Raw genomic sequence first — 11,041 nt, 5'->3', positions numbered from 1 at the left:
TATTTCTGCCGCGCGTAAAGCAAGCAGCGAAATAATCATAGACAAAACCATACACACAGCAACTATCCACTAACAAGAAAATTTAGAAGTGCAATAACATTAGGAACTAAATTGATCTAAAATATTATTGATTTAGAATAAAAATGTAACAGATAAGTGATAATTTAAAAATATAAAAAAAATAGCTCAAGATTTTTATTAAAAATAGAACTTTGTAATTGAAATCGCTAAGAAATAATAAAGAATTTTTTTCATTTATCTTATCTCAAATTAATTCTACCAAATAAATAAAAGTTGACATGGGTGACATATTGATAGAAACTATTGCGTGTTCAATGTTATGCTGATGCTGTCAGAAAATATGAATTTCGTTTTTTATTGTATTTCATCCAAAACACGGTTAACATGGAAGTTAAATGAGTGAAAAGGTTAACATGTTAATATTTTTATTATCTCCAATTAAGATGCCATAGTAAATATTGTCAATTCAAAGTGGCAATGGTGAATAGGTATCCATGGCAGTCATAAATATTTTCTTTACAGTTGTAAATTTTGATTTACACGTAACTCATCCTGTCAGAACCCTGAAACATATTAAGCAATAAAACTTTATTGGCACAAACTAGCAAGTTACTTCTTCGCAAAATCATCATCATAAATTACAATAATTGGTTCCAAATTAAGAATATCCCAATTTAATCTAGCAAAAATTAACTTACAGAATTACTCATGCTCCCCGCCGGAGAGGCAGCTGCGTCCGCGGGAACCCTTTGATGAGCCTGCTAACATTATTTACAGGAAACTTTGTAAGAAAAACATTCATCATTTAATCAGGTTTGTTTTCAACCCCAGCAATGATTTTCAAATTCGCCACCAGAGAAGCACCGACACTTAAGGAAATTAATGACAGCTGTGCGCATTTTGTTAAAGGACATTTTGACTTGTAGGTGTGAGTTTGTTAGTGGGACTTACATCAGACATGGAACTGAGTCGTTCACCTGGTCTGCTCTCTGAGTCCAAGGGACACACAAGGTCGTCCAACTCCATTTCGGCACGAATCTTCTTTTTCTTCAGCGTAAATTGGCTCTTTTTCGAGGGCTTAAAATCAAATTAGAATGGTGTTTCTTTTTTGGAAGAAAAATTACTTTGAGTTTGGAAGTAGCTGTGAGTGGCACAAATCCAGGCTGAGCTTCGATCTGCCGCTTTTCACTGATCTTGTCTCGACCGACCAGTTCTTGGAAATGGGTGCTCAGGTGCCTTCGAAGGAGCGTCTTGTTCGGAGGGATCGCCAACAAAGACGCCAAAAGCTCAGCGGTGAATTTTGGTTCATGCACCATAAGAGCACCGTGCACTCCTATAAAAATTAATAATTATTAGAGTTAATATAAGGAAAAAATGGGAATTCTGACCTGATCCTCTCATATTTGGCGCATATTCTGCCAAATCGACAGCACGGAGCCACTCCATAACTCTGTGGTTGGTCCACAGGGACACCTCTAGCACCGTAGAGACGCCTTGGTCCTCAGGGCTCGATCTCCTTATTAAGCAGTTGGGATTAAATTCATTTTCACGGAGGACCTGAAGGATAAAAAATTAGTTCATATGGAAACGCAGGAGAAAATCTTATTACTTGGATGCCCCTTTTAAAGCTGGCAGCCTGCAGGCAGCTGGTGATGTGAAGTGCAACTAAATCTTCAGTGGTCAGTCGGTGAAGAACGGCGCCGTCAATGCGGGCCGCCAAAAATGCATCTTTGTGCTGAGGAAGACCAATGTCATCCAGCCACCGAAGCACCCAGGCGCCATCAAGAGAGGCCGCCTTGGACAGCAGCTGGATGTCGGGAGGGGAAGGATTTGAGCTGCCAATGGCTGCTATCGACAACTGCAGCTTCTTTCTATGAAACGTGTTCTAAAAATTGGCAAAAATTCAAGGTTACTCGACATAAAAATTTGTATGTGAATTTTGTACCTTAATGCCAAGTTCTTTATCCAAATCGTGATTGGTGCAAGCTGCCAAGTGTTTACCGTCCTTAACGAAGCGTCTTGCTTCTGGCACATAAGCTTCCAGTCCCATTTCAAGAAGCCACCCGCAAACCGTGTCAGTGTCCCATTCACATAGTGGCAGATCAGGACTGGGAATTCGTTTACAAATAAAGAAATATTCATCTTGAATAAACATGACCTTACACAACACTGCGCTGAGGGAATTCTGAGGTCAAGTCTCTGGACCAGCCAAGCCGACCTCCAGTTGTTGCCCTGACGCCTCCTCTCTGGAATTCATTTCCGTCCCCAGCTACCAGTTCGTCCAAGCTGCCAGAACCACTACGTTTTAACCTGATGAAAAATTTCATTGAATTAGAAATTTGTATCTTCTAGATTGAGTTTAGAGGGTTATGAAGCATATGGTGTTTGAATTTAAATGTTTATATTTTTCAAATACCTTCCGAAAATTTTCTTTATGCCTTTTGGTTTTTGTTGATTAATGCTCAACTGCGGAGAGGCAGCTCCGTCTCTTGCATCCATGCCATCTTTTTCAGTTTCGGCTGTAGAATTCAAAATTAAATTTTACTATTAAGTAGACTAAATACAATTATCCTTAGAAGCTTTTCTTTGTTAATCACTTCACTCCATTCTATATTTTAATATTTAAATAAATACTAATTATTATTCGTGATTAATTGATGACACTTTTAAAAAATTTTACTTTTGTCAATCATTAATTTTAAAACTCACTGGCTACACACACTTTTAGATATTTATTCAGCCAGTGGAAGCATCATCTGGTGTTCATTCAGCACAGTAACAAGCAGTTAATCAAGTAAAATACAAAACCAGTCAAAGGTGAGAGTGTGTGTGAGAGATTAGTGTGTCTGCATTTTAATTTTCAATTTGAGCGGCGAAAGCATTCTTTCATTCACGCGCAACAGTAGTTTGGTGCTAGTCTGGCAATGAGTAAAAAGAGGTGAGTTGGTGGCATGCCTATAAAGACAGGCCTTCACCTAAGTTGGGAGCGGAACTGCTCCGACTGTTGGTCACTGTGCTTGACGTTGTGCGAAACGACATAAACGATTTACCGAAGGCAACCGTGGTGGTTTTGCGTTGGGAGGGCCTGAATGCGTCCAGGTCAGGTGAACTCAGGCCAGCGGCGTCCCGGGTGCGAGGCATTGTGCCGCAGTGCTGCTGTTGTTGGTCCACTCTGAAACGGGCACTTGAGGGAGGGGTCTGCAAAGTTAGAATTATATTAGTGACTTGACTAACTAACAATAAGCATGCAAAACAAAACAAACAAAAATGCAAACTTTATTACTAAATTTTTAATTTAAATTATTTTTATGATCTTCTTCAATTATAAACACTTTGAAAAACGGTTCAATTAGCTTTTTTCATTAAAAAATTTGCCAAATGAATAGATAAAGATTGATGTATCGATTAAATTTGCAGTTTTAGAATAATATTTTATTTCTGACTCGTATGAAAAAAATGAAAGTCGTTTTTTTAGCTTTTCAAGCAATTCTAAGCTTAAAAGAATATTAAAATAATTTTCGTGAATTTCGTTGCTTTCTTACTTTTATAAGATCTAGGCATTTTTTTTAATTTAGTTTTTTTTTTAAATATATGAATATTGATCAGATTTAAATTTTTCTAACCTGTCTGTGCAGTGTGGATACCAAAATCCCCTTATGATTTGCATGGCAAAACATTTAATTGCACAATCAACCTTATTTTGCAAAATTTGAACTTCAACTTACTTTTGGCGGCGGGGGATGGTCGTCCAGGGAAGTTTCGGCAGTGGCCGAGGCTGATCGTCTCAGTGGACTGGCAATGCTATTGTGGATGGATGAGCCAAGACTTGGAGAGGGTGAAGTGCCTCTCGAGAACTGCAAGAGCATTCAATTAGGATCTATTGGTCTCCATAGTAGGATCAAAGGGTGCATGGACGGAAACTTGAAAGTGAATTATTACTTTGCTCGGAGATTCTCCTGAGGTCATTGAGTTGTATGGCGTGGAGCTGACCAGCATGGGGCCCATTGGTTTTGGAGCCACTGGTGGCTTTTCCCTGAGTCGGCGCCTTTCTTCGGACACCTATAAACAGATTTTTTGAAAAAATTTCAAATATGATTGCTTTTTGTATAGATGTAAAAAATTTATACCTAATTGAAACTAAAAATAAAAAATGATTTTATACATAGCTTAATTTGTTAAATAATTTATATAATTTATATTATTTTGTATGTTTTGGTTAAAATTAACTGGAATGGCCTCATTACCTGCATGAGCATATTTGACAGTTCAGCCTCAGATCTTTGAGCTCTTTCCTGAATTTCGAGATGCTGCCTCTCCATAAGGGCCTGGCGTCTCTTCATGTCGGCAACGTTGGCCATCAGCTCCAGCTTTTGGGTCTCCAGAGATGATCTGGAGAGCATTTCCTGCAAACCAAACGTAGACGATGAGCACTGGATATAATTGGATTAAAACAAATCTCATATATACCAGCTGCAGCATTTCTTGGGCTTTACTAAGTTCTCGCTTCTTTTCGCACAGTTGTCGTTCGAGATCGGCCATTTTTTCCGACTGCGCCTCAACCTGCTCTGACAAGACAGACACTTGCAGACGCAGGGAGTCCTTTTCGTTTTCCAACCGCTGCATCCGCTCCTCCACGTCGCCGATGGGACTCTGGAATGTGATAGAAATTTTTTCTAAAATTAATTAAGGCAAAAATTTTTAGTATTATTTTTCACAGTGGCTCATTTGCATGTGTGTGTTCATTTGAGTTAATTGTGTGCGTAAAAGCGGCAGCCGAGCGGTGTTATTTAATCCTCGGCGCAAAGCAGCTTATTTCGAACAGAGGGGACTGGCGGTCGACTTTAATGTTCCATCACAAGGATCGCCTCACAGGCACAGAGCAAAGGGAAACTTTATATGGCAAATAGTAATCATCATCATCATGTGCGTTCAGAACAATGAGCGAGTGGTGTTTTGAGCTTTATGGGAGACGACAAAACGGACCACTCACCGCCGAGCGCCCAAAACAGCCTCCGAAAAAGGGAAAGGAAAAATAAATAGTAATAATTTGTTAAGTAATACAAGATTCTGTCATATTATAATGAAAGAAACCTAAAACTTTAAATAAGTTGATTTTCATTATAGTTTAAAAAAGAAATATTTCTGTAAAATTTTAAAATAAAAATAAAACCAAACGTTTTTTTGCGATTTTCATGTACTTCAAGTTGGATGTCATAAGTTAAAATACATCAAATAAAAATCATTATCAACATTCATTTGGACTTTTGGCTGTGCCAGGGTACCTTCATGAAATATCTCCAACGGAAGTAGTCGTAGGGCGGAGGCGGATCAGCGAGGTGAGCCGTGCTGCAGCCACAGGGCCCGTGGTAGCTGTACCTGTGATGTGCCGGCGACGGCATGGTGAGCGACGCTCTGCACATGTGGTGCAGATGCTCCTCGAAAGGGCAACAAGCCATCGAGGAGTTGTGCTCGTTTTCGTAACACTCGCCTGGTGGGGCGCTTTTCATCCGGTGACGCGCTCTTTCCAGACTGCTGATTTTCTCTTGGGTTGATTTCAGGTGACGCTTTGACCTGGACCAAAGCTTTTGTCAATTTAAAACGCAGGCACGACCCTCCACAATCATTAAAAACAGAAAAATTGAGTTGAAATAAATAAATACATGAAATTTACTTTTTAGCCGCGGAGAAAATTTTGAATTTTCCCATACAAAAATTAATTTGAAGAATTTGGAATTTCAATGAGATTAAAAAACTTTTTTGGGGGTGATCAAATTTTATTTTTATCAATGGAAATTAAGAATCGTAAAAAATAATAGTAAAAAAATGGAATAAATAAAGGATCCAAACAATATTTCTGCCAAAATAATGCAGATTAAAACAATTATGAAAATTGCAAACAAGTCGTGCCTGTGTCTGACTTCTCCCCTGGAGCGACCAGTGGCCGAGCCACCACCGTTTTCGTGGTGGTGACCACCAGATTCGCCCGATTCCCTTCTCGAAGCACCCTTCTGGCTGCCGTGGGAGCTGTTCATCGAGTGCACCGACTCCTGCATGCTGACCGAGCTGTGCATCGAGTCCTGCATGTTTGAGTCGTGCAGACTGTTGACCGACTCCTGCATCATCAGATTTTGCTCTTGGTGGTGGCGGAGGGCGTGTTGCTGCTGTTGGTGTTGCAGCCACTGAAAGTCCTCTTCGCAACCCGTCGTCGTCAGGTCTGCGGAAATGCCAAAAGTTTTGCACTCGACTCGGTTTCGCTCAAATTTTACGGGGGCAATGATTGATGGTTTTACTGCCACCAGTTCCGGGGCCAAACTTGAAAAGGCTATCAAACTATTTTAGGTCCGGCTCTGAGTTCAAGTAGTGCTCTCTTAAGGGAAAAATAAAAATAGGAGCTTGCACTAAGCGCTGAACAACGCCGATAAATTTAGGCCAGGAATAGCTAGCCGGCGTCTGTTTCGCCTGACAAAAAGCAGAGCGGTCGAAAGAAAATATCAAATGGAATTGTATGCTCACAAAGAACTGGTTCTTTGCAAATGGAAATGTTGTTTAGATAGTCTTGCATAATGTAGTAAAAAAGGAATTAAATTTTATTTCAGCTTATTTTAATTTAAAAATATTGGAAATATTAATGGCGGAGAAATTTTAGAAGAGGTGAAAATGATAAAAAAAAATGTACTGCAGATAAAAAATAAGAACATCACCTCCCATACTGACAAGTAAATGATCCTCATTATTAACTTTTACAAATTATAAATAATTTTATATTTGAATCAAAATTTTTGCAATTATGAAGAATAAGAAATTAAAAATTTGCCTTTTCTTGTCTGTTAATTAAAAACAATAAAAAGCTTGTTAAATAAATTTGAGCAAAATTGTGGGTCCGAGTTGAGCACAAACCTTCTGTGGCACTGGCCCTGGTGGCATGCGCCGGCCGGGGCGCCGAGGGCACAAAGTGTCTCCTGCGGGGAGCACCGCCCCGGCTGGACGAGGAACTCAGTTCGGCTGAGCTGGACAGTTCCTCGTCGGTTTCGTCGTCGGAAGCCGGATAGTGTTGCTGCTGGTGCTGGTGGTGGTGGTGGGCATGCCGGGCCGACTTGTCCGGGCGGCGGTTTGACGAGCAACTCGCGACGCCGCGGTCCTTGAGCGTAGACTCTTCTTCCTCATCGTCGTCCTCCTCCTCGTCCAGTTCGCCGCCACTTGAGAGCTGACCCTCCCCCTCCGCCGACTGCTTATCAGCCCCTGCGGCGAGATGCATACACACGTCAGCCTCCAATTCGGGCAGGCAAGTGCGCGAGGTGCCCTCGAGTTTAATTTTAGAATTTATGCTCGCCACGGAGAAGACCAACGGCGAGAGGTGCCTTAATTGAATTCATTTGGAGAATTGATATTTATTGTGCCAGTCGGCGTCGATTTGACCTCATAAAGTCAGGAATTAAAATTTCAAATAATTTGTATAAAGCAGGAAATTTAAGTAAATTAAGCTGGTGTGGTAGATTTTAGTTATTTTAATTTTAACTTTGTCAGAAAAAATAATTTCCCATCCAGTATTATGTTATTTAATTGTAGAAATTTTTGCAATAAAAGATAAATTTAATAGAAATTTTTAAAACTGAATATTAAAGATCTTTCTTTAATCTTGCGAATAATTGACGGGATTTACAATTTTTTTTTTAATCAAAACTGATACAGTTTACCGATTTTATTTTAGTGGTATTCACACCCTCAACATTAACAAGCCTGGTTGAATAATTTAAATTTCATTTAATCAATGATCGCCTCAGCAGTGCTTCAAGTTTGCACCGTCCATCTTGCCTTTTAATTTAAGACCACTTTTATGGGTCACTGCACGTGCAGTTGGTCCCTGCTGGCCATCCATTAGACCCATAATGATTGACCCGTTTCATATACCCCCCGACGTCAAACCCCTCTCGACAAAACGAGTGCCCGACAGACTGGCTGCCCGTTTATAACAAACCTGCGTATAAAAAGAAACAGAAACCGAGGAGAGCTCTCCTGAACCTTTTGCTTTTTTTAGAACAAAGAAATAAGAATTATTTTAATAATTCTTCCCATTCCTTCGTTTAGCATTCAATGAAAAATCTACTAGAGGATTTAAATTTTATCGTGGGAAACTGACGAGTGTGAGAGAAAAAATGATTTAAACGTGCGAATTGAGCGCGGAGGGCAATAATTCACATCTTGGAATAACTCTCTGATATACGCGCGAGGTTCAAGTGGAGGGGTTAAAGTAAATTGATGAGCGAGCACGGAGGGCTTATATAATAAGCAAGATTTGTATCTTGCGGCCAATGAAGGGCCGCTCTGTGTTTGGGCCAAACCGGTGCGAACAGACTCCGATTCGCAGGATTTTTGCTTTCCTCAAAATCCAATGGCCGGCGAAAGAGGGCGAATTCTGGGAAGCGAAAATTCGTCAGCAACATCACAGGAGCTGCAGAGGAGGCCACGGCTAATTAAAATAAACAAATTCAACGGGCTCTAATGATCCAATTAGTTTTATAGGCGCCACTCGGATTCTTTGTAAAATCAAGGGAAAGACAAATAAAGAGGGGGCCGTCAATCTATCAATCAATTGTATGTGTCTATTATAGAAAAAGATGGACAGATAAATAAAAATATTGAAACGTGTAATAGTAATAGGAAAATTATGTTTTGAGTGAAATTTATCAAAAATAATTAATAATTAAATATTTTCAACAATTTTTACGGAGTGGGAAATGTTTTTAAATAAAGTTTTAATTTATAATAAAACTTCTTCTAAATTAATATAAAATTTTTAATAAAAAAAAAAAGAAATATTTTATCAGGCGTATCAATAAATTAGAAACTAAATGGGTACTAAATTTTTTTTTGGGTAAATTCCATTTCTTAATTTCGGTGGCTGAAATATATTAATTAATTACTATCATGGAATTTGTCTTTGAAAAATTCCGCGAGCATGTTAATTTGCAGGCTCGTTAAAATAATTCAACTGGACTTGCTATTCATGAGGCACATTAAACATTTTCATCCTGCGCTCTTTAAAAGGCGCGCCGACCGGTACGACAAAATGAATTTCCTCCAAACTGCGTCGAGGGTCAGTGGCACCTCGCCGGCAATTGCCTACCGGAATACCGCCAGGTGGAGGCGGCGGAGGAGGCGGTCGGAGGCCGTTGCTGCTGCGGCCGCCTGCTCTGCTCTTCGCGAAAGTACGAGTTCAGGATGCCTCGGGCCCCTGAAGGAGCCGGAGGCGGCCTGCCCCCGCCCGGAGGCGGCTGCAGCAGCATTTCTCGGTTGGGCAGCGGGGGCGGTGGGGGCAGGTTGACCAGCGCCGCCCCCGATCGGCCGGAGCGAGGTTGCGGTTGTTGTGGTGGCGGCTGCTGCTTTTCGCGCATCAGATAACGAAAGGGCGCTTTTAATTCTTAATTTCTCTCGGCGCACAAAAACACACAGAAACACTCGCTCTAAGGCCGCCGCACCATCACCGACTAACTCGCACCAACAACTGACGACTGGCCCCTCATCGGCTAAATTTAGACGGAAGACGACGACGACGTCTCCTCTCGCATCGCGCGCTCTAATATGATCTCGTCATCTGGCTCATCATCCCGCCGCCGCCGACCGGCCGATAGGAAAGTTCGTTTCTCCAGCGAGGGTGGATTTTTGTTTACGTTTCTGCACGTGGAACGAACTGGGGGTCTTTCCACCCGCCTATTTCACAGCGTGTGACTTGAAAGAAAGACTGCTGCCGGTTATTTGTTTTGACTTTTTATGACGGACGCGGAAAGGAACGTGTTCACCGCATTGAGCGGATTTGTTTCTCATCTGTGAAAAAAAATTATGGGCAAAGTTTACAGAAAACGTTTCAAGAAATGTCTGGCCTTGTCCGCAGTTGTCTGCAACCCGCAAAACAAAACGCATTTGGTACTGTTTATGAAAGTTTTTCATTTCCAAATAAATTAATTTTACGAGACACTCTAAATTTCTAACTTTTTCTGTATAAATCTTTTTTAAGAAACGAGTTATCTGCCTATTTCCTCCAAATTTTGTGTTTGGTTAATTTAAGATTATTGACAATGTGATTATAATGAAGAGCAATGGGTATTTGTTCGATTTCCTTAATATTTTCTTACAACCATCTGCTAAATGTTTTTTCTGATTAATTTTCAGTCTCCACTTCAAATCTTATATATATAAAAGCGCTATCTGTATATTCTTATGAAAATAATAGACACAATCAATCAATCAATTGCAGCAGAGCGAATCCACTTGTTGAGCGTCTCTCTGATTGAAAGACAAAAGAGCAGCTCTTCCATTTATGAGATATCTCTACAATTCTCTCCAGCAATTTATTGGCACTTATACTGTGAAGCTTTTTTCCACCGGCTTGCTAAAAGCCAGAAAATTTCATTCCACTGACATAATTTTGCAATTACCGGTGCCGGTAGCAAAAGAAGTGGAGGTTCAAAGGGCACCGTAAAATTCATATATACGTCTTCAAGTCGGGAGCATGACAGAGGTAATAATGTTTCCGAGCTTTGTGCAGAAAAGAAAAAAGAAGTAGTGGTGGAAAAATGAAGAAAGAACGGCGACGTGGTTTTCCCGAGCGAGCTCTGCGCACAGAAATAAGAGTCGGAATGTCGTAGCTCCGCCGGCGTGATGGCAGCTTAATCTTTTTCTTTGGAAAAAAGCTCTAATTTTCCAGCGAGTGGAGGTTTGCGCAGCTCTCCGGCCGAGAGCACCTCTTGAGACCGCTAAAAGGACTGCTCGCGTTTCCAGCTGCTCGTCGCCAGCAACACACCCCTTCAGCCCGTCAACCCCAATATCGTAGGTCACAGAAAAGAAATTCACCTGCAGGCCACGAAGGCAATTTTCGCATCGCCGCTTGCAGCCAATTCCTTAGATGGGCCCAGTGAGGCTCGTTATTTTCAGAAGTGAGCGACCATGAATTCCATTCCAACAAAATTCTTCAGATAAATATCAATTGCAACAGTTTGTCAAATGAAACATGGTAAAGTATACC

General features: G+C 40.7%; 1 protein-coding gene across 8 annotated transcripts in view; it reads right to left on the bottom strand.

Annotated features, from left to right (window-relative positions):
* Positions 1 to 331: 331 nt before the first annotated feature.
* Positions 332 to 11,041, bottom strand: part of LOC132203133 (liprin-beta-1) — a 33,059-nt gene continuing 22,349 nt past the window's right edge. For 2 of the 8 annotated variants that reach the window (XM_059630663.1, XM_059630662.1), the window contains 14 exons: positions 4,489 to 4,671; positions 4,266 to 4,424; positions 3,961 to 4,080; positions 3,747 to 3,875; positions 2,997 to 3,219; positions 2,438 to 2,540; positions 2,185 to 2,331; positions 1,967 to 2,129; positions 1,631 to 1,906; positions 1,410 to 1,578; positions 1,146 to 1,354; positions 973 to 1,098; positions 720 to 782; positions 332 to 584 (listed from right to left, as the gene is read on the bottom strand). In XM_059630663.1, the coding sequence (XP_059486646.1) occupies positions 558 to 584; positions 720 to 782; positions 973 to 1,098; positions 1,146 to 1,354; positions 1,410 to 1,578; positions 1,631 to 1,906; positions 1,967 to 2,129; positions 2,185 to 2,331; positions 2,438 to 2,540; positions 2,997 to 3,219; positions 3,747 to 3,875; positions 3,961 to 4,080; positions 4,266 to 4,424; positions 4,489 to 4,671 (2,097 nt within the window). In that variant the 3' untranslated portion in view covers positions 332 to 557. Of the gene's footprint in view, positions 585 to 719; positions 783 to 972; positions 1,099 to 1,145; positions 1,355 to 1,409; positions 1,579 to 1,630; positions 1,907 to 1,966; positions 2,130 to 2,184; positions 2,332 to 2,437; positions 2,541 to 2,996; positions 3,220 to 3,746; positions 3,876 to 3,960; positions 4,081 to 4,265; positions 4,425 to 4,488; positions 4,672 to 5,303; positions 5,593 to 5,928; positions 6,236 to 6,918; positions 7,261 to 9,145; positions 9,535 to 11,041 lie in introns of those variants that run through there. The other 6 variants (XM_059630656.1, XM_059630657.1, XM_059630658.1 and 3 more) reach the window with 6 other exon arrangements.

This window comes from Neocloeon triangulifer, unplaced genomic scaffold, assembly GCF_031216515.1.
Source record: "Neocloeon triangulifer isolate White Clay Creek 2 clone unplaced genomic scaffold, ASM3121651v1 ptg000017l, whole genome shotgun sequence".
Classification (NCBI taxonomy): domain Eukaryota; kingdom Metazoa; phylum Arthropoda; class Insecta; order Ephemeroptera; family Baetidae; genus Neocloeon; species Neocloeon triangulifer.
This window is presented reverse-complemented; position numbering and strand designations above follow the sequence as displayed.